Here is a 27,137-nt window from a genome sequence, read left to right on the forward strand (position 1 = left end):
GGCGTCACAAACAGCGCAACATTAGAATAATGAAGAAAAGAACAATGGACAATTTGACGGTTGTGACAGGGAACTGTTGTGCTGGCCCTCTGCCTTGTTGTCTCTCAAGCACACTTCCCACAAGGGCAAGCCCTGACTGAGTCCAAGGCCCACCCAATTAGACACTGCTATCCATCCCTGCTATGCACCAATTCTCCTCCACCCATCCCCTGGAACTGCCTGCTATGTGCCAGTGAGCTCTTTTCGTTTACTTAGGTTTCAGGTCTCCATGAATCTTAATCCTACATTCCACTGGCATTGCTATGAGTGGCCACTGCTCCCAGTGGAGCTGCCAGTACAGAGGAGCTGTTGCTTCTAGTTGACCTCCTTTTGGAGGCAAGACATTGCTCTGCAAGACCTGGGAACTCTGACACTGATCAGACACATGCCTGATTGGCTTTTCATTGCATTGAGTCAGCCAGAAATGACTGCAGAGGGAATGGGAACTGCAGATGCTGGAGAATCCAAGATAACAAAGTGTGAAGCTGGAAGAACACAGCAGGCCAAGCAGCTCCTGAGATGCTGCTTGGCCTGCTGTGTTCATCCAGCTTCACACTTTGTTACCATTACCGCAGAGGGATTGCCTGCCCACTTCTGCCAGTAGATAGACACCTGTCACAACCATCAAATTCAATACACTGTTTTTATTCCTTATTATTCGAAGGTTCACCATTTGTTAGGACATTGCATTCCAATACATGAAGAAGTCCTGTCAGCCCTCAGAGGGCAATGTGGAGAGCAGTACGTTATGGCCAATATTTGTCCCTCAACCAGTATCAGAAATCTGCTTATTAAAACAGAACTGTTGGACCGAAAAGTGTGCAAATAGGTTTCTATGTTCCCCACATAATAACAGTAACTGTAGTTCAAAAGAGGTATTCCATTGGTTGGAAAAAAGTTCATGATCGCCGAAGACCATGAAAGATGCTATTTAAATTTGTGTTTTTCAGTCTGTATCTGTGTTAGCATCCAGCAGTTTTGAAAAAGCAACATACTTCATTTGAAATTTGATGTTCAATGATTTGATCACACACCCAAATCATGAAAATACGCAATCTTTACAAAGTCAAAAAAAGTTTATAAATAAAGCCCTCTCTATGGATCATTTCATTGCACTCAGTGTCTACCCAATTAAATCGATAAATGCCCAAATTCTCTGAAATAAGATAACAATGTGTGGAGCTGGATGAACATAGCAGGCCAAGCAGCATCTCAGGAGCACAAAAGCTGACGTTTCGGGCCTAGACCTTTCATCAGAGAGGGGGATTGGGTGAGGGTTCTGAAATAAATAGGGAGAGACGGGGAGGCGGACCGAAGATGAAGGGAAAACAAGATAGGTAGAGGGGAGAGTATAGGTGGGGAGATGGGGAGGGGATAGGTCAGTCCAGAGAAGATGGACAGGTCAAGGAGGCGGGATGAGGTGGTAGGTAGGAAATGGGGGTGCGGCTTGAGGTGGGAGGAAGGGATGGGTGAGAGGAAGAACAGGTTAGGGAAGCAGAGACAGGCTGGGCTGGTTTTGGGATGCAGTGGGGGGAGGGACCGAGCTGGGCTGGTTTTGTGATGCAGTGGGGGAAGGGGAAGAACTGGGCTGGTTTTGGGATGCAGTAGGGGAAGGGAAGATTTTGAAGCTTGTGAAGTCCACGTTGATACCATTGGGCTGCAGTGTTTCCAAGCGGAATATGAGTTGCTGTTCCTGCAACCTTCGGGTGGCATCATTGTGGCACTGCAGGAGGCCCATGATGGATATGTCGTCTGAGGAATGGGAGGGGGAGTTGAAATGGTTCGCGACTGGGAGGTGCAGTTGTTTGTTGCGAAACAAGCGGAGGTATTCTGCAAAGCAGTCCCCAAGCCTCCGCCTGGTTTCCCCAATGTAGAGGAAGCCACACCGGGTACAATGGATACAATATACCACATTGGCAGATGTGCAGGTGAACATCTGTTTAATCTGGAAGGTCATCCAGGGGCCTGGGATGGGGGTGAGGGAGGAGGTGTGGGGGAAAGTGTAGCACTTCCTGTAGTTGCAGGGGAAGGTGCCAGGTGTGGTGGGGTTGAAGGGTAGTGTGGAGCGGACAAGGGAGTCGCGGTGAGAGTGGTCTCTCCGGAAGGCAGACAAGGGTGGGGATGGAAAAAAGTCTTGGGTGGTGGGGTCGGATTGTAGATGGCAGAAGTGTCGGATGATGATACGTTGTATTCGGAGGTTGGTGGGGTGGTATGTGAGGACGAGGGGGATCCTCTGGGGGCGGTTGTGGCGGGGGCGGGGTGTGAGGGATGTGTTGCGGGAAATGCGGGAGACGCGGTCAAGGGCGTTCTCGACCACTGCAGGGGGAAAGTTGCGGTCCTGGAAGAACGTGGACATCTGGGATGTGCGGGGGCGGAATGCCTCATTCTGGCAGCAGGTGAGGCGGAGGCGGAGGAATTGGGAATAGGGGATGGAATTTTTGCAGGAGGGTGGGTGGGAGGAGGTGAATTCTAGGTAGCTGTGGGAGTCAGTGGGCTTGAAATGGACATCAGTTGGAGTCAGTGGGCTTGAAACCTCCGAAATAAAACTTCCCTTAAATACTCCGAGGAAAAGCTTGTAAGAAATCTATTGTGCAGGTTTTATCTAAGCATTTCCATTTCCAAAAATTGCTTTTAACATTATCTGTGATTATCAACAGACTCTTTATAAAACTTGCACCTTTATCATCGGAAACTAACCCAGTGTACCGCACAGTAACTTCATCACCACACAAAGTGCGACATCTCATCACACAGGGAGCATCATGACAGATGGCCAGACGTTTGGTCAAATATGTGATAATGGGAACTGCAGATGCTGGAGAATCCAAGATAATAAAATGTGAGGCTGGATGAACACAGCAGGCCCAGCAGCATCTCAGGAGCACAAAAGCTGACATTTCGGGCCTAGACCCTTCATCAGAGGCAGGGTCCAGGCCCGAAACGTCAGCTTTTGTGCTCCTGAGATGCTGCTGGGCCTGCTGTGTTCATCCAGCCTCACATTTTGTTATCTTAGTTTGGTCAAATATGTTGGCTTCAAAAACCATCTAAATGGAGGAGAAAGGTGGAAAGGCAAAAATGTTTAATGAGTTTAGGTTAGTGTTTCACAAGCCTGTTCTTGGCGATGTCATCCTGTAGATATGAGGCAATAAGGCAGGAAAATGAAATTGTGGGTCAAATCAGCCATTGAATTGTGGAGTAGATGTGATGGGCTAAATCGCCTACTCTACTTTGACATTTTATTACGTTCTATTTTATGCTTCAAGACTTGAAGAGTAGATGCCAGAATTAAAATTTGAGGACTACAAGGATGAGAGAAAAAAAACAGGAGCGAAGCATGAGGGAATTGATGAAAAGGCAGGATTTCCCAGAAATAAAAACAAACACCTGCCAATACAATGGTTTTTACTGTAACAGCAGCAGCAGCAATCAGGCTTCAAAGACCTATTAATTAGGCCGCGCAAATCAACAAAAACAACCAGAAACATTTTAAGGGGCCTCACAACTGTAGGAAAACATTCGATGCTCGACAGCCATTACTGCCTCAGAGTTCACGACCCCAAGATGTCAAGTCATAATCCACAGCCTGAGAAGCCCTGGTTTTAGGCCTAGGTAGCTAGAATCAATTCCTACAGCTACCACGTGACTATAATAGGAATGTAGGAGGAGGTAGAATTGGAGGATTGTTGCAAGTTACAAGAATCCCATGGCGGGGGAATGCAAAGATGGGGCAAGGCCATAGTGGAATGTGAGGCAATGGTTAGAATTTTCAAACTAAGTAGTTATGGCTGGGAAGCAAGCTAGTTAGCTTTTGAGAGTTGCAGCGAGAGAAAAATCTTCTGTGAGAGCATGTGTTTATAACGGTGGAAGATAGGAAGCCATCCTGGAAAGCACCGAACAGTCAAATCTCACTGCAACAAAAGGTTGTTTGCTTATTTTCACCACAATGCATTTTTAAAATATAATTTATGGTTGTAGGCTTTGATGACTGGGCCGGGTTTTACTGCCCATCTCTAATTCCTTGAAACTGAATGGCTGCACAGAATGAGGGGAAACTGATCCACCTTTCGGAGCCATATCTGACACAAAGAAAGATGGTTTTGGAGTTTAAAGATCAACTATCTCAGCTTCTGGATAACTCTGCAGGAGAAATTTAGCAGATATGGCAGCATCTTTGTTTATCTTGTAGGAGTTCCTCAGGGTAAATAACAATCAGAGTTGCCTCAATTGCATGCCTTTGGAGCAAGTGTGATTTGAATCCAAGCTCCTGGCTCAGAGGTAGGTCCACTGCCACTGTCCCACAACAGTCATTCCAAGTGCACAAGAAGAAACACAGTCAGCAGGATTCAACTTGCATAGGATCACCTCAATGGTATTCAAATCCATTACTTTAACCACTTGGCCATGACTACCTACCAGTTCCCCAGGCAACCTGGTAAACCTCTTCTGCACTGTCTCCAAAGCCTCCGCATCCTCCCTGTAATGTGGCGACCAGAACTGAATGCAATACTCTAAGTGTGGCCTAACAAAGTCTTACATACTCTTGTAATCAATTCCCTGACCAACAAAAGCAAGCATGCCACACGCCTCCTTTACCACTCTATCTACTTCCGTGGCTACATTCAGGGAGCTATGGACTTGAACCCCAAGGTCCTTCTATACATCACTGCTGTTCAGAGTCATGCCATTAACTATATACATTTCCTTAACATTTGTTCTCTCTCAAAGTGCAACACTTCACACTTACCTGGATTAAACTCCAACTGCCACTTATCTGCCCATATCTGCAACTTATCCATATCCCGCTGTATCCTATGACAACCTTCTACATTATTCATGATTCCATCAATCTTCGAATCATCTGCAAACTTACTAAGCCACCCATTTACCTTTTCATCAAAGTTATTTAGCTATGTCACAAACAGCAGAGGACTCAGTACAGATCCCTGCGGAACACCACCAGTCACAGACCTCCAGCCTGAAAAACACATTGCCACCGATACCCACTGTCCTGTACAGGCAATCTAATTCTGAGTCCATGTGACTGAGTCACTGTCGATCCCATGCGTCTTAATTTTCTGGGTGAGTCTACCTTATTGCTAAGTTTCAACCCATTTCATAAAAACATAGTAAATAGGAGCAGCTGTAGGCCATTCGGCTTACATGCCTGCTCCACTATTGAACCTGATCATGGCTAATCATCCAATCAGAACCCTGCTCCCATTTTCTTCCCATAACCTTTGATCTCTTTGGCCATAGGAACTACATATAACTCCTTCTTGAAAGCATTCAATGTCTTGTCCACAACCATTTTCTGGGCAGAGAATTCCAAGGGCTCACCACTCTCCAGCTGAAAATATTTCTCCTCATCTCAGTCCTAAATGAAATGGCCTACTTTATCTCCTTAGACTATAACCCCAAGTCGTGGGTTCCTTTGTCATCAGGAACATCCTTTCTCTGTCTATCCTGTCTAGTCCTGTTATAATTTTAAAGGTTTCTATGAGATCCCCCTCATTTTTTGAATCTTACTGCTGCTGGTCTTCTTCTATTACATCACTGCCTCTTGGCTTCTTCATTCTAATGCATTCCTGACCAGCATCCTGCCTTTTACACTCCTTAAGTCATCCAAGCTCATCTAGTCACTGGACTTGAATCTTAACTCTGCTTTCTTCCCACAGATGCTGCCAGACCTGCAGAGCATCACCTGCAATTTCTGTTTGTTGTTTCATCCAAACCTCTGCTGCCTGTGACTTTTCCTGATCTGCATTACCTCCTGGTCAAGCAACATTTTAATATTAAAATTCACATCCTTGTTTACAAATTTGTCCATGGCCTTGCATCTCCCTTTCTTGAATTACCTCCAACCTACCTCTTCGAGTCAAGTATCTTGCTTCCTTCCAATCCTAGTTGCTTCATTGCCAGTGCATTCAATTTCTTAAGCCCCAAGCTCTGAAGGCCATCCTGACACTTTACTTCCTAATCCTGTCCTGACGTCTACATAGATTTTCCAGCAGTAACCAATTGATAAAACAAAGGGATGGTAATTCTGACAGAACATTTCCTCCCTAATCTAACAATACACAGACCAATTATAAAGCTAACTACAGTTTAGATTTTTTTCATTCTTACACTGTAGGTATCTTTCTTTTGATATTGTGAAATGCATGAATGTCAGGTAAGAACTCAAAGAGGAATCTACAGTTTTATAGAGACTACTTGCTTCATCCTCTTCAAAATAATTTTGTATGAAGAATAGCAGAGAAAAACTAAGATTAATCAGGAGAAAAATATTAAGGAGATAAAACTAGCCAAGAAATGCAAAAACAGAGTTTCTTCAGGTACTCAAAATGAGTAACTAAAATGAGTGTGTTTCTGTAGAGGTTGAAGATGAATTATAGACAACAAGAAAATGGCAGTTGAAATGAGCAAATATTTTGCTTCTGTCTTCATTACCAAAGATATAAATTACATTACGATAATAGCTATAAATCTGGAGGTGGAAGAGACAAAGGAATTTGGTGAAATTACAAACACTGGGGAAGTGGGAGAATGGGATTGAGGAATTTATCAACCCAGATTAAATAGCGGAGCAGACTTGATGGACCAAATGGTCTAATTTCTGCTCCTATGTCTTACAGTCTTAAGTAGCTCTGAGCAAACCAATGAAGCGACAAGCTGACAAGTCCCCAGACCTGATCGACCTTTTTCCATCTGTCTTAATATAAATAGCTAGTGGGGGCGGTGTTAATTTTCCAAAATTCACTAGTTTCAGTTCAAAGGGACTAGAAAATAGCAAATCAAATCCTTCTAATCAAAAGAAAGACAGAGGCAGAAAGCAGGAAACACTGCACTAGTTAGCTGGATTTCTGTCATGGAGGCGTTGTTAACATCAGTCATTTTAGAGATTATAGCTACTCATTTAGAAAAGCTCAAAGCAATTGGAAAGAGTTAGCACGGCTTTATGAAAGGAAAATCATGCTTAACTAATTTATTGGAACTGTGAAGGCATAGCATGCAAAGTGGATAAAGAGGAGTTTGAAAATGTACTGCATTTGATTTTCCAAAAGGCATTTGATAAGGTGACAGATACACGGCATAAAGCAAAGGTTAAATGAAGGGTCTACGCCCGAAACGACAGCTTTCCTGCTCCTAAGATGCTCTTGGCCTGCTGTGTTCATCCAGCTCCACACCTTGTTATCTCGGATTCTCCAGCAGCTGCAGTTCCCATTATCTCTATAGTCTCATTGGAAAGACAGCTGAGTGATGGCAGTTTAATTTGAGGGCCACCATGCCACAGGCCAGGTGAGAGGTCAATAAAGAGAGTTATGGTAACCTCAGCCAGTGCGATACTGTTGGCATCTCTCTGCATCACAAACCAGCTGTCCAGCCAACTGAGCTAAATCTCTAACTGCCTTTGTATTAATGTATTGCACACAGCTACAGCAAGTAATTATGCGGGCTAAAGTAAGCTATATTTTTCAACAAGAAAAACTGAACATAACGGTAAGGATGTTACTGCTCTAGTTATATTGGGCATCACTGGGACCACACCTTGAATGCTGTGTGCAGTTAATAAAGGAGAGATTGGTAGTAGTGGTGGTGGTGGTGGAGGAAATTTATCGACCGCTACCTGGAATCTGTGGGTTCTCTTATGGTAAAGGTTGGACAAATTGGTGAGCATTCACTAGAGTTTAGAAAAATGAAGGGTGACCAGATTGAAGCACAAAAAGATGTTTTGTGCTTGAGCCAGAGCTGGAGGATCCTATTTCAAAATTAGGGGTCACCTCTGAAGGACTGAGAGCTGAATGATACTTTTCCCTGACAGCATTATACAATTTTTGAACTCTCTTCCTCAGAAGGTGGTGAAGATGGTATCGATATTTTTAACACAGAGATAGTTTGTTAGGTGAGGGAGGCAAAAGTTATCGGGCAAGATGGAAATGTGGAATTCCAAACACAAACAAATCAGCTGTAATCCTATTAAATGCCGTAACAGGCTTGAGGAGTTCAATGATCAACTCCTAATTCATATGTTCACAACTTGCAAAATTCTAATCAATATCACTAATGACATGGCAGTCATATATATTCTATGCAATAATGTTTACAAAATTCACGCATCATGAAGGAAATGACGATGGCCTTAGAACAATTTCTGTGATTAAAGTCAATCATAAATATCAAGTATGGTAGCAAATTGATTTCTCTTCTGTAGCACCAGACAGAAAGCTGGAAACCATCTTAAAAGATCTGATGAATGACAGTTGTCCTTTATCCAAAGCAGCTAATTAATTGTTTGTTTCCATATGCAACAAACATGCAAAATGGGGATTTAAAATGCAAAGAATCTGTGATATTAAAAACCAGAATGAAGACTGATGTAGATTTGTGATATTTCCTGTAATAGAATATTATAAAAATCTACACTACATTTCTGCCAAAATCTACATTTATTATAATATTACACACAGTTTAGATCAACTTCCAAAGAGCTTATATTAAATTTCATACTAGTTTCATACTAGTTATCAATGTCATTCAAAAAAGTTCTGGTAACATCATTAACTTGAAAAACTTATTGGCATAATGTGCAATGAAGATGCGTCACTAATGCAGGTCTTTTCTAAGTCGAAGACGAAAGGTAATTCTCAATGGCGATCTGACTTGAAACAGTAGAAACATAATCTTTACTGCATACGGTTAATATTCAGTACTAACCAACAATCATTTTTTAAAAACAGCATTTCTACTACCAACATAATACTTCCTCCCTTTGGGAATTCCAACACTCAGGGGAGGATATATTACCAGAAGTTGTAGCAAGATCTAATATTGCAGAAATAACATAACAATTAGCTGTTCTAACTATAACATAGAATTGATTTTTTTAAGAAAAGGAATTAATCCCTGACAAGCTAGAAAACAACAGAAAAATACAGTTTTACTTTAAGGAACAGGAGTGAGTCTATGGTTCACTTACGCAGACTTGCCCTCACTGTCCAGTTTTGTGGGACTGATCCCTTTCTTGCCCAAAAGGGCTGCCACTTTCTCTGTGTCTCCATGCTCCACAGCTTGCAGTAGTCGGTCATCATTCTTGCTCCATTCATGTGCCTGCAATGCACATAGAAAAACAGTGAGAGTGCAGAGAAATAGGCTTTTAGTCAGGGACTTAACAGCTCAAAACAAGCAATGCATGAAACAGCAACCTAAATGCAGAATTAGAAGCACATCCATGACAGGCTCCCTCCCAGGCTCCAAAAATTTGCAAAGGTAGCTGAATGAAAAGACCTTACAGTTGACACACATGTCTAGACAAAAGAGGAATTTAAGATCTTGCAAAGCATTCTCCATATCAACGTTCAACTGGAATACTCAGAAATCCCTCAGTTTGCAAATACTGCACCACGAATACCACCTAAAACTGCTGACACCAGCCTCTCGACGTATTGACTGGCTCTCTGCCTGAATTGATCCTGTGGGAGCAGCGCACTGCATCTCTGTATAAGGTTGCTTCCAAGATATGAAGCCTGATATATAAAAAACCTCAAATCTGGTATTTCCAGCACATTTTCTAATTTGAAATTGCCAGGTAGATTTTTGTCAGTTTTCACAACATGCAGTTCACATTATCATATATCTGCAACTACAAAATAAATAGTTTCAGAACTTAACTGAATTATGTGACAGATGCATTGATTCTTCACCTGGAGAGGATTTACATTGGGGTTTAAAGGAGGTTTTAACACATCATCACAATTAGAAGTGTTGTCTGATCAGAGCAAATTAAAGGCGAATCAGCACCTGGTAAAGACACCTACGGTAATATCCCAAACCCGATTCTTCACCAGAAGCAACAGATCCAATCAAAAACAAATTTAGTATTACAGTTTCTAATTCCACAGAAACTTTGACAGACCAATGTGTTTCCAGCATTCCACCTCATGTTTCTTTTTTTAACTCATTCATGGGATGTGGATGTTCCAGGATTTAATCGCCCCTCCCTAATTACTCCTCCGAGAAGGTGGCAGTGAGCTGCCTTCTTGAAATGTCACAGTCCATGTGCTATAGATTGACCCATAATGCTGTTAGGGAGAGTATTCTGGGATCTTGGCCCAGCAATATATTTCCAAGTCAGGATGGAGGAGGAGGCAAACTTGCAGGTCACGGTGCTCCCATTGATCTACTGCCCTTCTCCTTCTGGATGAAAGTGGTTGCGGGTTTGTAACAAGCTGTCCAGGGATCTCTGGTGAATTTGCGCAGGTGCATCTTGCAGATCATACATACTACTGCGTGACATTTGAACGGATAACTATAAACATTTCATAGAATGTGGGAACACTTTTAATAAAGTGATAAATTCTGTTGTGTGATATTACATGAACCAATAAAATCTATCTGCTGGACTTGGGGAGAAAAAAAACGACCTCATCGATACATACTACTGCTCCTGGGCGTTGGCAGTGGAGGCAGTGGTGCCAAACAGGCTGGTTTGTTCTGGATTGTGTCAAGCTTCTTGAGTGTTGTTGGAGCTACATTAATCCTACAGGCAAGCACACTCCTGGCTTGTGCCTGGCAGATGGCTTGAGAGAGTAAGGAAGTGCTGCAATATTCTCAGCCTCTGATCTGCTCTTGTAGTCACTATATTTATGTGGTGAGTTCAGTTGTGTTTCTAGTATTCCCAAAGTTGGTGAGATAGAGGATTAAGTGATGGTAATACATAATCTCTTATTGGAGATGGTCATTGGTGTCACACAAATGCCAGGCAATGTTACTTGCCACTTGTCAGTCCAAGCCTAGATATTGTACAGATCTTGTTGCATTCAAACATAAGACTACATCAATATCCGAGGAGCTGCAAATGGTGCTGAATATTGTGTAATCATCACTGAACAGCGCCACGTCTGACCTTACAGTGGAGAGAAGGTCATTGATGAAGCAGCTAAAGATGATTTTACCTACAACCCGACCCTGAGGAACTCCTGCAGAAATGTCACGAAACTGAGATGACTGATGTGCAACGACCACAAACATGTTCCTATCTGCCAGGTATGACTCCAACCAGCCGAGAGTTAGTCCCCTGATACCCACTGATCGTGGCTTTATTTGGACCCCTTTATGCCACATTCAGTCAAATGCAGCCTTGATGTCAAGGACTGTCACTGTCACTGTCACCTCACCTCTGGACGTCAGCTCTTTTGTCCATGTTTGAATCAAGGCTGTAAATGAGGTCAGGAGCAGAGTGGCCCCAGCGGACCCCAAACTGGGCATCACTGAGCAAGTTATTGCTGAGCAGGTGCTGCTTGATAGCACTGCTGATGACAATGCTAATGATTTACTGATGATTGAAAGTAGACTGACGGGATGGCTTGGTTGGACCTGTCCTGCTTTTTGTCTACAGGACGTACCTGGGCAATTTTCCATATTGTCAGGTAGATGCCAGTGGTGTATCTGTACTGGAGGAGCTTAGTGAGGAAAGCAATGAGTTCAGGAGCACAGCCTTCAGTACTATTGCTGAATACTGTCAGGGCCCATACCTTTGGAGGATCCAGTGCCTTCAACTGTTTCTTGATATCATGTGGAGTGAATTGAATTGGCTAAAGACTAGTACCTGAGATGGTGATCATTGAAACTTCAGTCTTATCTTTTGCACTGATGTATCAGGCTTTTCCATCATTGAGGATGGGAATATTTATGAAAATTCTTCCTCTCGTGAGTTGTTTAACTGTCCATCACTATTCATGACTGGATGTGGCAGGATTCAGAGTTTAGATCTGATTGGGTGGTTGCGGGATCACTTAGCTCTGTCTGTCACCTGTGCTGTTTGATGTGCAAGTAGTCTTGCTTGTTAGGTGCACCAGGTTGACACCTCACTTTTAGGCGTGCCCAGTGCTGCTCCTGGCAATGTCCTCCTCCACTCTCCGTTGAACCAGGGTTGATCCCACAGCTTGACGGTAATGGTTCAGCAGGGGATATGCTGCACCACGAGGTTGCAGATTATGTTGGAGTACAATTCTGCTGCTTTGGATGGTACACAGCACCTTATGGGGTCCAGAGTCAATGTTGAGGACTCCCAAGTCAATTCCTTCATGACTGCACAGTGGATTGTGATTGTAGTATCTGGGATATTGTCTGTCGGGTATAATTCCAAGTTAATGACTACGTCAGGCAGTTGCTTGGCTAGTCTGAGACACAATTTTGGCACGCGCCCCCAGATATTAGTAAAGAGTACTCTGCAGTGCCACTTCTACTGTTGTCTCTTCCAGTGCTTAGGTCAATGCCAGGTTGTTCACCTGGTTTCATTTCTTTGTTGAGATTTCATAGCAATTAATATAACTGAGTGGCTTGCTAGATCACTTCAGAGGGCAGCTGAGAGTCAACCACATTGCTGTGGGTCTGGAGTCACATGAAGGCCAGATCAGGTGAGGATGGCAGATTTCCTTCCCTGAAGGACATGAGTTAGTGGCATGGTTTGTCTGACAATCAACAGTGGTTTCATAGTTATCAGTCAGTTCTTAATTCCAGCCAATAAGGGAATCAAGGTTAAGGAGAAAAAGAAGGAAGGTTGAGTGCTCTGGATTACCAGATCAGCCACGATCCATGAATAATGGATCTAACTCGACAGGCTGAATGGTCTACTTCTCTTCCTACATCTTATTGACGAACAGAGCAGTCTCAAGCTCAAAGACGATTAGTCCGCCCCAGAAGGATAGAAGTAATTTAATCTGCTCACTTTGCAGGTGATATCAGCCATAATAGTTTTTTTTTCTGCAGCTGACTTTCAGTCCAACATGGCAAGGTTTTTGAGATAACAAAGTGTGGAGCTGGATGAAGACAGCAGGCCGAGCAGCATCTTAGGAGCAGGAAAGCTGACATTTTGGGCCTAGACCCTTCTTCAGAAATGGGGGAAGGAAGGGGGTCCTGAAATAAATAGGGAGAGAGGGGGAGGCGGGTCAAATATGGATAGAGGAGAAGATAGGTGGAGAGGAGACAGGCAAGTCAAGGAGGCGGGGATAGAGCCAGTAAAGGTGAGTCGAGGTGGGTAGGTGGGGAGGGGATAGGTCAGTCCACGGAGAACGGACAGGTCAAGGGGGCGGGATGAGGTTAGTAGGTAGGAAATGGGGGTACGGCTTGAGGTGGGAGGAGGGGATAGGTGAGAGGAAGGACAGGTTAGGGAGGCGGGGGCAAGCTGGGCTGGTTTTGGGTGGCAGTAGGGGGAGGGGAGATTTTGAAGCTGGTGAAATCCGCATTGATACCATTGGGCTGCAGGGTTCCCAAGCGGAATATGAGTTGCTGTTCCTGCAACCTTTGGTGGCATTGTTGTGGCACTGCAGGAGTCCTAGGACGGACATGTCGTCTGAGGAATGGGAGTGGGAGTTGAAATAGTTCGCAACTGGGAGGTGCAGTTGTTTATTGCGAACTCAGCGTAGGTGTTCTGCAAAGCGGTCCCCAGGCCTCTGCCCAGTTTCCCCAATGCACAAGAGGCCACACCGGGTACAGTGGATGCAGTATACCACACTAGCAGATGTGCAGGTGAACATCTGCTTGATGTGGAAAGTCTGCTTGGGACCTGGGATGGGGGTGAGGGAGGAGGTGTGGGGGAAAGTGTAGCACTTCCTGCGGTTGCAGGGGAAGATGCCGGGTGTGGTGGGGTTGGAGGGGAGTGTGGAGCGGACAAGAGAGTCATGGAGAGAGTGGTCTCGCTGGAAAGCAGATAAAGGTGGGGAGGGAAATGTCTTTGGTGGTGGGGTTGGATTGCAGATGGCGGAAGTGTCGGAGGATGATGCATTGGATCCGGAGGTTGGTGGGGTGGTGCGTGAGAACGAGGGAGATTCTCTTTTGGTGGTTATTGTAGGGACCGGGTGTGAGAGATGTGGCGCGGGAAATGCGGGAGATACGGTCGAGGGCGTTCTCGACCACTGAGGGGGGGGAAGTAGTGGTCCTTGAAAAACGAGGACATCTGAGATGTGCGGGAGTGGAATGCCTCATCTGGGAGCTGATGCTGCGGAGGCGAAGGAATTGGGAATAGAGGATGGAATTTTTGCAGGAAGGTGGGTGGGAGGAGGTGTATTCTAGGAAGCTGTGGGAGCCAGTGGGCTTGAAATGGATATCGCTTTCTAGGTGGTTGCCTGAGATAGAGACAGAGAGGTCCAGGAAGGTGAGGGATGTGTTGGAGATGGCCCAGGTGAACTTGAGGTTGTGGTTGGAGGTGTTGGTGAAGTGGATGAACTGTTCGAGCTCCTCTTGGGAGCAAGAGGCGGTGCCGATGCAGTCATCAATGTAACGGAGGAAGAGGTGGGGTTTGGGGCCTGTGTAGGAATGGAAGAGGGACTGTTCCACGTAACCTACAAAGAGGCAGGCATAGCTGGGGCCCATGCGGGTACCCATGGCCACTCTCTTTGTCTGTAGGAAGTGGGAGGAATTGAAAGAGAAGTTGTTGAGGGTGAGGACGAGCTCGGCTAGGCGGATGAGGGTGTCGGTGGAGGGGGACTGGTCAGGCCTGCGGGACAGGAAGAAGCAGTGGGCCTTTTTTTGCTTCATTTCAGTGCGTGACTCTCAAGCTTGGCTTATGGCACCTGGACTTTCCCTGCCCCCGTGCTTCATGTCCCTATTTGTGTTTCTGTCCAAAGCCCCATGAACTTCCAGCTTCCTGCCATTTCTGCTGAACATCTTTGCACAATTATTAATCTCTCCACTTTATCCTCAGAGTACCTGGCTTTAGAAATTCCGAAGCACTTGTTAGATATTTATATTTGGATGGTATCCAGCCTGAGTTGCTGTGAACTATTGGAACTTTCCCCTTCTGGAGCTTCCAGTCTGCTCCCATTCACTGAGTTTCCATCCTCCTTTCTACAATTGCCCCCTACACTGTGATTAAAATGCAATTCACCTCCAGAAGTGAGGCTGATGGCTGATGATTGCACAATGTTCAGCACCATTTGCGACTTCTCAGGTACTGATGCAGTCCAGGTCCAAATGCCGCCAAATCTGTTCATTGTCCAGGTTTGGGGTTACAAGTGGCAAGTAAAATTCACCCTGTACAAGTTTCAAGCAATGACCATCTCAAGCAAGATGCAATCCAATTATTTTTCCCTTGATATTCAGTTGTATTACCATTGCTGAATTCTCCATTATCACCACCATGTGAGTTAACTTTCAGCAGAAATGTAAGTGGATTACCTGTGAAAATACAGTGGCTATAAGGCTAGGAATCCTGTGTGAGAAACTCACCTCCTGATTTCCTGAAGCCTGTCTACCATCTGCAAGGGTCAAGTCAGGTGTGTTATGGAATATTCCCCACTTGCCTGGACGAGTGCAACTCTAACAATACTCAAGAAGCTCAACCAAAGCTGCTCACGTTTCACATTACATCCACAAACAAATATTCAGTACCTCTACCATGACACACCAGCAACAGTAAGCACCATCTACAAGACACACTGCAGAAATTCACCAAAGCTGCTTAGACAGCACTTTCCAAACCCATGACCACTACTATCTTAAAGGACAAGGGTCAGATACATGGCAGCACACCTCCTGCAAATTCCTTGTCAAGGCCACTTACAATCCTGAAACAAAAATATTTTCTAGTGAAGTCACCGGATGCAAAACATTTAACTCTGCTTTCTTCCCACAGATGCTGCCAGATATGTTGACTTTCGGCAGTAATTTCTGTCTTCGTTTCAGATCTCCAATAGCTACAGTTCTTTGTTTTATTTCCAGACAATCCTGACTTGGAAATATTTTTCCATTCCTTCAGTGTCAAAATCCTGGGACTTCCCAAACAGTCCTGTGGGGGTGTCTACACCAAACGGCCTGCAGCAGTTCAAGAAGGCAGACCGCCAGCATTTTCTCTTCTGGTGATGTATTGTGAATATCGGCTCAGCCAGCAACATCCTCATTACAAATATGAAAAAAAAAGACACAAGGCAGTTACCTTGCAAGGGTGACTGAAATCATCATTTTAGGCTGGAAGGAAATGTCAGAGAAATTTATCTTGGCATCGAGATTCTGATATTTTTCATTTTTGAATTATCCCATCATTCTCATGCCACACCACAACCAGCTATCAAGCCCTTAAATATTATAACTATAAAATAAAGCTTTGACTAATTTGGCACTACTTTAATGTTTCACAACTTTTATTCACTGAGGAATGAGCCAAACAACAAAATGGTCTGAGGTGGTTCCATTCTTTACTGTATGTAGTTTTTTGCATGGGCTACTGGCACTCCAGGCAAGGACACCATTCATTATCCATCTCTAATTAGCCTTGAATCAAATGGTTTGCTGGGCTAATTTGAAGGGCTGCTAAGAGTCAGCCATTTTACTGAGAGTCTGGAGTCACGCATAGCAATGTGATCGGGTAACCCCGGCACATTTTCTTCAAAATGAATATCAATGATAGTTTCATGGTCACCAGTGTTGACAGCACTTTCAATTCCAGATGTGATTACTTGAAGTCAAATTCTATCACCTACTGCAGTGGCTTTGGAACCCACAACCCTGGAGCATTAGCCTGGGAGTCTGGATGATGAGTCCCAGTGACATTACCACATGGGCATCGTCTCCAATTAGCTGCCAGCATTCTGGGCTATGACGTTGAGGAGAAAACTAGCCAAGGCTTCTGCTCCCAATTTCCAATGACTCTTGATAAAAGACAAGGAGGACAGGAGTAGGTGGAGTTCTAATTCTACAACCTCCTGATATTCGGGTTCACACAAACTAAGGGGATTTAAGAACTCAACGACTGCCGGGTACACGTGGAATCACGATCCATCATGCGTTACCAACTTCAGGAGGAATACAGAAACATATCAGGGCAGCAGCTGGGCTGGTGGTATCTGTAGGCTGAACAGCATGCCTAAACCAATGTAAAGAAAGCAGAACCCAGAATACGCCAATGTTGAATTCCCAAACCCAGTTGGAAAATGAAGCTGTGGCCACACGGTGAATATACTAATATATGAATAAGGAGCAAGAGTAGGCCAAACAGCGACTCAAGCCTGACCCATAATTCAATAAGATCATAGCCAGTTTGATTTTAACATCTATTCTACATTCCGCATATCCTTGATAACCTTTCATCTTCTGCAGTGGAAATGGGGAAACGAATTTCAGGCAGAAACACAATCAGACCAAAGAAGAGTTTTGCATCTGGTTGCTGCTATCTCCAAAACATCCAGACTAGTATGTCAGACAGATTGGGCTCAATTGCCAGTGTTGCAACAATTCTGTAACTGTGTTAATCAGACACTGAACCGCACTAGTCAGCAGCTGATATGGCATTGTACAATTGATTAGGACACAAGCAGCAAAATAAAACTGACAGAAACATGTGAAAGTTTCAACAAATGTCAACACCAAACAGTATATATGTTTCCAAGCAAATATTTATTTTTTTTCTGATTGTAGAGGATTTAAGAAATTTTAGCCAGAGATCCAACTCTGTAACCGAACTGAAAATATCAGCATGTCTTACAGAATCAAACAGAAATTCAACATTAAGGATCTTGTAAGCAGCCTCTTGGGCAACATACCAAAGGTCATTGAATCATACTGTAACGTAAGTCAGCATCTTCAGCAGATGTGCAGATTATGACACTTTATGTCCCAAGAGAGTTTCAGAGACATTGATATACATTGAAATGAAATGATGCGTCTTGTACACAAATCAGCAGCTATCTCTCTATGTTATAAACTTGTACAAAGAAGAATGTCTTTTTAGAAAAACATTATTAATTGAGTTGGTCAAAATACTGGAAGAACTCCCTACTGTTTAATGTGGGATCCTAAATCCATTAAAAGCACCACTCAGGAACTCTTGCATTACTGATTTGAGGTAAGGTACCACTGCCACTATAATGCTAACTTGGAACAGAGAATGCAATTGACCAGCCAATTGACATGGAGAAGAGGAAAATGGTTTTTAAAAAATTACAAATAAAAGCTATTCACCACATCTAGTCGAATGAGCAACAAATGTGGGTATTTTTCAACTTTGTTTGCAGGGTCACTGTGATTGGAGGAAAAAATTGATAAAATCATTACAATTATTCTTTGCCATCTCAGAAGTATGGGATTTGAAACTATATTCGAACAGGGAATGAAGTTCAATAACATTGGAACTGAAAACTATGCCTGCTTAGATTACATCAAATATTTTATCGTTGTAATCTTGAAAGAAAGAGAAAAAGTTTGCCTTTACCCCTCCGCATTGCAGTATATCAACCTTCACATATTACAAGCTTCCCATCAACTTCACAAACAATGAATTATTTCTGAAGTGGAAACTTTCTACACAACAAGTCCCACAAAACACACACCATCTGCAGTAACTGAGACCAAAATACTTTAATTAAAACTTCAGCCAAACATACTGGTACAAACTGCCTTCTACAGATTGTTAAACAGCAGGTTTTCTACTTTAGCAATATCTATCATTATCACTTTCCATTGAGATATTGATAACTTTAGTACTCTTTCAGAGATGGAGGGTCAGGATCAGACTGCTACAAAGCAGCATCTTCAATTAGATCAGAACAGTTCTATCTTCTAATTTATTTGTTTTACACGCAAACTATTTTAAAAATATTGGCTTCAATGACGCTCAATTTCCAGTGCCATTGTCTTATACACATACACTAACCAAATTAATCAATATTTGATACCCAACCTCTCCTTTATAATCAGCCTTCATGGAGTGATTGAACAGAGAATTGACTATAGCAACTTAGCAATTTTAACTCTTGATAAAAAGCCAAGTCTTCAAACTTTGCTTTTGTTTCCATCCTTCCCCACACCAACCTCATGCATTTGATCATGTGACATAAGGAACTTATTAAAACAGACCGTTGTGCTGGTTCACCAGTCACTTACACCACCATAACCTTTAATGTGTTAAAAAAAATTTCAGAATCCGTTATAAAAAGGCAGCAACTTATGACGAGCAATTCTGCCCAATTAATTATTTCATTTTATTGCTTCGAAGGACAATTATTTAGATTGGCATTTTAAATATTCCTGCCTTTTTGTTTTAGATTTGCAAATTTTTCATCAAAATCCAGGACTGCAAATCTTGTTACAAAAAACTAAGTAGAGGAGGCCTATCAGTCACATGGTTTTGACTCCAAGTACAGTATCAAAGTGAAATATCTTACTCTTTAAATATGAGGTAAAAGTTAAAAACATTAACAGAGAGTTACATCAATAAATTACTTACACCTACAGAGAGAAATGAACACAGAAATAGTCGTTTCATTGCTGTTGTCGTTTGTTCCTCTTCTCTTTCCTTCTTTGCTCGGCTAGTCACTGTTAGATCTGCTGGAAAGAATCCTGCTGCACAACCTCCTCAGAAACAAGTTTTCTTTGTACCATCAAATCAAAGCATTACCATTAAAAACATAGACACTAGATCCCATTGATTAGCCCTCTGCAGTCCGTCAGAGGTTGCAGTGACAAGTTCACACAGAATACAGAATTGCCATTGTAGAATGACACAAAAAAATTTCTGGAACACATATTCATGGGCTAGTGAGATACCAATTTGCAATGACAACTTATTCATATTAAATAAACAAGGCGAGGAGCACGACATCAAGTTGGCACAGTTATCCAAGACAGAGACTGCACTGCTTTAAAATATAGAGTGACCTAAATTCTGCAATAATATCTTGGCTATCCTAACAGCATACTTGTCTATTGACTTCGGGAACTTTTTTCAATAGTTGACGAATGGTCGATATCCGGCTGTCACTTCATTAATTTAGTATATCCAGAGCATGCATTACTAGACCAGAAAAGTGGGGGTGTGGAAAAGGGGAAGAGCAGACACACTGATAACGAAAACTTTTCTTTATAATATTAAGTGTTTTGAATCTAGTCCTATACACTATTCTCTCCAACAATGATATTTACACAGCTATTGAGAAAGCACAGGCTGAAATTATTATCTTTACTCCTTAGGAGTACTTTGAATTTGATATTTTATCAAATTTTAAGAGAGAAAGGAGCTGAGTTCTGAGTACTATACTAGAAAATAGCCCAGTTGTGTCATAACTTTTTAATGAAATTGTCTCAAAGATTGTATCAGCATTTAAAACCAACACATAGCTTGGAGTGGTTCCAGTGTGCATGGTTTTATTGGGCCATCAGATATGACTGTTAATGGCAAGGCCAGCATTTGAAGCCCATCCTGAAGAGCCCACAGGTCATGGCGGTGCTACCTTCTGGAACTGCTGCAATCCACGTAGTGTTAAAAACATCCCAAGATGCTGACAGGGAGGAATTTTCGGAACTTTGTCCTGGCAACAGTAAAGGAATAGTGATAGAATTACACGAGGAATGTGCCTGACTTGCACATGGTGGTATTTCCACATGTCTGCTATCCTTGTCCTTCTCAATGGTAGAGTTTGCTGTTTGGAAGTTGCTTATATTTCATGTGTTAGACACAAGAAAACATTATAATTCACTCTTATCATATGCTATTAAGAGAAACTGACACTCTCACTGGCTGAATTCCAAAAACACTGCACATGAAGACTTGGCTGTGTTGTATACCTGCCACAATTGAAGCATCCCACTGACAGTCATGTCCAAGCTGATGCATGATCACTAGTGCAAGGTACCAACAGCAAACTGTTCAGAAAAGAAACTTCCTAAAAGGAAGCGGTGCACAAGAGCAGATGAGGAATACAATATATTCCATTCTAGCAAACCAGGTCCGTGTTATAGGGTCAATTTACTAGTGAACTTTGGACCATTGGAGGAAACCCACGGAGACATTTATTATCAATACATTTCTCATTTATTATCAATAGTCTTGAAATGCAATCAAAAAATTCACAAAGTTAACATTTGTAAAAGTCTTGATTTTCAGCTGGAATTTGTACCCTGAATGGGCTAAAATGGATATGGGTATTCCAAATAATAGCAACCATGCTGTGCACGTAGATGTCTTGCCTCTATTCTCAAAGTGAACAGAAGAACTTGAGCCCGTTAAGGTCAATTAGCTATGGTTAAGAACTTAATAAAAGCCTGCCTTTGTAAAGTTTTCGTTTGATGCTGAAAGCTGCTGCCAGTTAGGATTAAAAGGACCAGAGCTGTCAGTATCTAGAAACCAGGAGGAATAAAGCAAGTGGCTCTGTAGTTAGCACTGCTGCCTCACAGCGCCAGGGAACCAGGTTCAATTCCACCCCTGCACGACTGTCTATTTGGAGTTCGCACGTCGTCTGCATGCGTTTCCTCCCACAGTCCAAAGATGTGCAGGTTGGATGGGTGGATTGGCCTTGCTAAATTTCCCATAGTGTTCTGGGATGTGCAGATTAGCGGGGGATGGGTCTGCGTGGGGTACCGAGTGTTGGTGCGGGTTTGTTGGCCAAACGGCCTGTTTCAACACTGTAGGGATTCTGTGATGAAGTGGCATAGTCAAGAAAGGGAAAAGAAACGAGTAACATAGCAATTCGAGCAGGACCAAGAAATGCTAACAAAGAGTTTTCCAATAATAAATGTTGGTGATTTTATGATGTTATATGATTTTGCACAGTTAATCCAAATGCATTAAAAAACAATGTTTTACAGGAATAAGGGGGATTAAGTGGGTGTTCAAAATTTGCAAGACTTCTACAGTGTCATTTGCTGACCTACTGCAGTGTTTCAAAATACAGAAAATAAAGTGAAATATTGTTTTCAAAGATGTAGGTTAGAGGGTATAGATTAATAAAACTAGAGCTTTCAGACAATTTTCAGATTGCGAACATTTGAAATTTGTAATTCTATCTTCAAAGTTTTCTTTCAGTCAGTTTTGGAAACACAATATTTGCAGCAATTAGGTAAGCATGGAAAGAGTCAGTTCAAGCAAAGGAGCAAAATTTTGGTGTTTACAAACATGGTATTGGGACGTCACAACCATTGCAGAAACTTGGCTGAGTGATGGACAAGGCTGGCAGCTCAGTGTTCCAGGTTTGAGATGCTGTAGGAAGGATAGGAAAGGAGGCAAGGAAGGAGAAGGAGTGGCATCTTTGATTAAGGAATATATTACTGCTGCAACAAGGGAAGATATTACTAAAAAAATGTCCAGTGAAAATAAATGGGTAGAGATTACAAATAAGGAAAGATCACTTTGACGGGATTGTACTTTTGGCCAGACCAATAGTAAGAGAGAAATTGAGAAACAAATATGTAGGGAGATATCAGATATACGTAAGAACAATAATCTTGTAACAGCGCGAGATTTTAATTGTCCAAACATTGACTGAGACTACCATAGTGTCAAAGGTTTGAATGGTGAAGCATTTGTGGGACGTGCTCAAGGAAAATTTTTTTTTATCAACATGTTGGATGCTCCTATGAGAAAAAGAACAAATCTAGGCCTCGGTTTGGGCAATAAGGCAGGGCAGATGACAGAAGTAAAAGTGGGGAACAGTTTGAGTCCAGTGATCATAGTTCTACTAGTTTGAAAACAGTACTGGAAAAAGATAAGCCTTCCATAAAAGTTGCAGTTTTTCATTAGAGTAAGGCACATTTTAATGGTAAGAGACAAGAATTTTCAACAGTTAATTGGAGTAGGCTGTTCATGGGTAAAAGGCCATCTGACAAGTGGGAGGGGTTCAAGAGCGCGATGATGGCAGTTCAGAGGCATGTTGTTCCTGTAGAGCAAAGGGCCAGGCCAGTAAGATTAAGGAATAGTGGGTGAGTAAGGATGTTGAGGTTCTCATTAAGAATAAAACAGAATCTTTTTATTAGATTTAGACAACTTGGTTCAACTGAATCTTTTAATATCAAGAGTGTAGGGGCATCCTTAAGAGAGAAATCAGGGAAGCAAAGAGGGGTGTGAGATGGCATTGGCAGACAAGGTTAAAGGATAATCCAAAAAGGTTCTACAAATGCATTAAGAGCAAGAGGTAACTAGAGGCTGGGCCTCAAAGATCAAGGAGATCGTCTTTGTGTTGAACCCCAGGGAGATGGGAGAGGTGCTCAATGAACATTCTGCGTCAGTTTTTATTGTGGAATAAGAAATGGAGTCCAGAGAATGCAGAAAAATAAGCTTTGATGTTTTAAAAACAGTTCACATGACAGAGGAGAGATAACAAGGTGTAGAGCTGGATGGACACAGCAGGCCAAGCAGCATCAGAGTAGCTGGAAGGCTGATGTTTCAGGCCTAGACCCTTCTGCAGAAATGGGGGAAGGAAAGGAGGTTCTGAAATAAATAGGGAAAGAGGGGGAGGGGAATAGAAGACGGTTAAAGGAAAAGATAGGTGAGAGGAGAGAGACAGGTCAAAGAGGTGGGGATGGAGCCAGTAAAGGTGAGTGTAGGTGGGGAGGTAGGGAGGGCATGGGTCAGTCCAGGGAGGATGGACAGGTCAAGGGGGCAGGATGTGGCTAGTAGGTAGGAGATAGGGGTGCGGCTTGTGGTGGGAGGAGGGGATGGGTGAGAGGAAGGACAGGTTAGGGAGGTGGAGATGAGCTGGGCTGGTTTTGGGATGCGGTGGGGGAGAGGAGATTTTGAAGCTTGTGAAGTCCACATTGATGCCATTGGGCTGTGGGGTTCCCAAGTGGAATATGAGTTGCTGTTCCTGCAACCTTTGGTTGGCATCATTGTGGCACAGCAGGAGGCCCAGGATGGGCATGTCATCTGAGGAACGGGAGGGGGAGTTGAAATGGTTGGCAACTGGGAGACGCAGTTGGTTGTTGCGAACCGAGCATAGGTGTTCTGCAAAGCGGGCCCCGATGTAGAAGAGGCCACAACGGGAACAGCGAATGCAGTATACCACATTGGCAGATGTGCAGGTGAACATCAGCTTGATGTGGAAACTCTTCTTGGAGCCCGGGATGGGGGTGAGGTGTGGGGGCCGGCATAGCACTTCCTGCAGTTGCAGGGAAAATTGCCGGGTGTGGTGGGGCTAGTGGGGAGTGTGGAGCAGACAAAGGAGTCACAGAGAGAGTGGTCCCTTCGGAAAGCAGATAAGGATGGGGAGGGAAAAGTGTCTTTGGTGGTGGGGTCGGATTGCAGATGGCGGAAGTGTCGGAGGATGATGCGTTGGATCCGGAGACCAGTGGGGTGATACGCGAGGACAGAAGAGGTGGTTTGGGAAGTCTTAAAGAATATAAAAGCTGGATAAATCTCTGGGACTTGATCTACTGTATCCCAGAATGTTGTAGGAAGTAAGGGAAGAAAATACAAAACCTCTTGCAAAAATATTTGTGTCATTGAAAACTACAGGTGAGTGCCTGATGGCTACAAACTGCATGCACCACTGAAGAGTGCTGTCTGGGTGCATAATGGTCTGGTATGGCAACTGCTCTGTCCAAGACTATAAGAAACTACAGGAAGTGGTGTACATCGCCCAGACCATCACAGAAGCCAACCTTCAATCCATGGACTCTATTGACATGGCTCATTGCCGCTGAAAGGGTGCCAACATCATAAAAGACCCATCACACCCCAGTGATGATCTCCTACAACTTCTTCCATCAGCCAGAAGATACAGGAGCCACCACACACGGACAAGCAGGCACAGGGACAGCTTCTTTCCAGCTGTTATCAGACTGTTGATGGACTCTAGTCTTAAATAACATAACCTGTATGCCTCTAAGTCTTTGTGATCTGTACATCCTTTGCTTGCTGTGATCTGCCTATACTGCTGGTCAACAAAGCTTTTCACTGTATTTCAGTACACGGGACAATAAATCAATCAATAATGCGGCATCTTTGTTTAAGAAAGGTCGTAAAGAGAAACCAGTGAATTATAGACCGGCGAGTCTGACTTTGGTTGTGGGCAAATTTTTGGAAGTAATTACAAAATATAGGATTTATGCACATTTGGCGAGGCAAAAACTGATTAGGGGTAGTCAGCATGGTTTTGTGAGAGGAAAATCATGTCTCTCAAATTTGATTGAGTTTTTTGAGGAAGTTACCAAAAAGATTGATGATGGCAGAGCAGTGGATGTTGTTTATTTGGATTTTAATAAAGCCTTTCACAAGGTTCCACATGGCAGACTAATTAGTAAAATTAGGTCATATGGGATTCAGGGTGACCTTGCGAAACGGATACATAATTGACAGAGACTAACGGTGGAGGGTGCTTTTCAAACTGGAGGCCTGTGACCAGCGATGTTCCACAGGGATCGGCTCTGGGTCCTGTTTCATTTATCATTTATATAAATGATCAGGATCAGAATAGAGAAGGCAAAGTTAGCAAATTTGCAGATGACACCAAAATTGGTGGCATTGTTGACAATGAAGAAGGTTTTCTAAGATTATAAAGGGATCGTCATCAAATGTGTCAATGGGCTGAAAAATGGCACATGGAGATCAATCTGCATTATGCAGGGTATTGCATTTTGGTACAACAAACAAGGGTAGGGCCCTGGGTAGCATTGTAGAACAGAGAGACCTAGGGGTACAGGTATATATAATCCTTTAAATGTTATGAATTTGTGTAGAATAATCATGGACTGGAAGGCAGGAAGCTAGAATTTGTTTGTAAATAAAAATGATAATGGAGAACAGTGTGTGGTCCTTTAAGAGATAGTGTTTTTCTAAGCTTAAAGATTTATACAAAAATAAAGATGTCTGTATATAGCTGAAGATGTTCAGCCAATTCTGAAATGGAAACATATATCAACTGGTTGTGTCATTGTCAAAACAACAAAACTCAAAGGTTTCCAATGAGCTAGAATCAACCAATTAATATAAACCACGCACTTAACGATTGCAAACGAATTGAATTTAAATCTGGTGAATGTTCACCTGGGCCATCTCCAGCACATCCCTCACCTTCCTGGACGTCTCTGTCCCCATCTCAGGTAACCAGCTAGAAACTGATGTCCATTTCAAGCCCACCGACTCCCACAGCTACCTAGAATACACCTCCTCCCACCCACCCTCTTGCAAAAATTCCATCCCCTATTCCCAATTCCTCCGCCTCCGCCGCATCTGCACCCACGATGAGGCATTCCACTCCCGCACATCCCGGATGTCCACATTCTTCTAGGACCGCAACTTGCCCCCTGCAGTGGTCGAGAACGTCCTTGACCGCGTCTGCCGCATTTCCCGCAACACATCCCTCACACCCCGCCCCCGCTACAACTGCCCCCAGAGGATCCCCCTCATTCTCACATACCACCCCACCAACCTCTGGATACAACGTATCATCCTCCGACACTTCCGCCATCTACAATCCAACCCCACCACCCAAGACATTTTTCCATCCCCACCCTTGACTGCTTTCCGGAGAGACCATTCTCTCCGCGACTCCCTTGTCCGCTCCACACTCCCCTCCAACCCCACCACACCCGGCACCTTCCCCTGCAACCGCAGGAAGTGCTACACTTGCCCCCACACCTGCTCCCTCACCCCCATCCCAGGCCCCACGATGAGGTTCACCTGCACATCTGCCAATGTGGTATATTGTATCCACTGCACCCGGTGTGGCTTCCTCTACATTAGGGAAACCAAGTGGAGGCTTGGGGACCGCTTTGTAGAACACCTCCGCTCGGTTCGCAACAAACAACTGCACCTCCCAGTTGTGAACCATTTCAAGTCCCCCTCCCATTCCTCGGATGACATATCCATCATGGGCCTCCTGCAGTGCCACAATGATGCCACCTGAAGGTTGCAGGAAGAGCAACTCATATTCCGTTTGGGAACCCTGCAGCCCAATGGTATCAATGTGGACTTCACCAGCTTCTAAATCTCCCCTTCCCCTACTGCATCCCAAAAGCAGCCCAGTTCTTCCCCTCCCCCCACTGCATCACAAAACCAGCCCAGCTTGTCCCCTCCCGCCGGTGCATCCCAAAACCAGCCCAGCCTGTCTCTGCTTCTCTAACCTGTTCTTCCTCTCACCCATCCCTTCCTCCCACCTCAAGCCGCACCTCCATTTCCTACCTACCACCTCATCCCGCCTCCTTGACCTGTCCATCTTCCCCGGACTGACCTATCCCCTCCCTACCTATACTCTCCTCCCTACCTATGTTGTTTTCTCCCCATCTTTGGTCCGCCTCCCCCTCTCTCCCTATTTATTCCAGTTCCCTCTCCCCATCCCCCTCTCTGATGAAGGGTCTAGGCCCGAAACGTCAGCTTTTGTGCTCCTGAGATGCTGCTC

At 43.7% G+C, this 27,137-nt stretch overlaps 1 protein-coding gene across 9 annotated transcripts in view; it reads right to left on the minus strand.

The window, feature by feature from the left end:
• The window catches only part of rai14 (retinoic acid induced 14), a 284,292-nt gene that overhangs the window by 127,182 nt on the left and 129,973 nt on the right, over window positions 1-27,137 (minus strand). For 4 of the 9 annotated variants that reach the window (XM_048528516.1, XM_048528531.1, XM_048528523.1 and 1 more), the window contains one exon: window positions 9,017-9,147. In XM_048528516.1, the coding sequence (XP_048384473.1) occupies window positions 9,017-9,147 (131 nt within the window). Of the gene's footprint in view, window positions 1-9,016; window positions 9,148-9,329; window positions 9,481-19,255; window positions 19,366-27,137 lie in introns of those variants that run through there. The other 5 variants (XM_048528558.1, XM_048528565.1, XM_048528509.1 and 2 more) reach the window with 3 other exon arrangements.

This window comes from Stegostoma tigrinum, chromosome 1 (assembly GCF_030684315.1).
Source record: "Stegostoma tigrinum isolate sSteTig4 chromosome 1, sSteTig4.hap1, whole genome shotgun sequence".
Classification (NCBI taxonomy): Eukaryota; Metazoa; Chordata; class Chondrichthyes; order Orectolobiformes; family Stegostomatidae; genus Stegostoma; species Stegostoma tigrinum.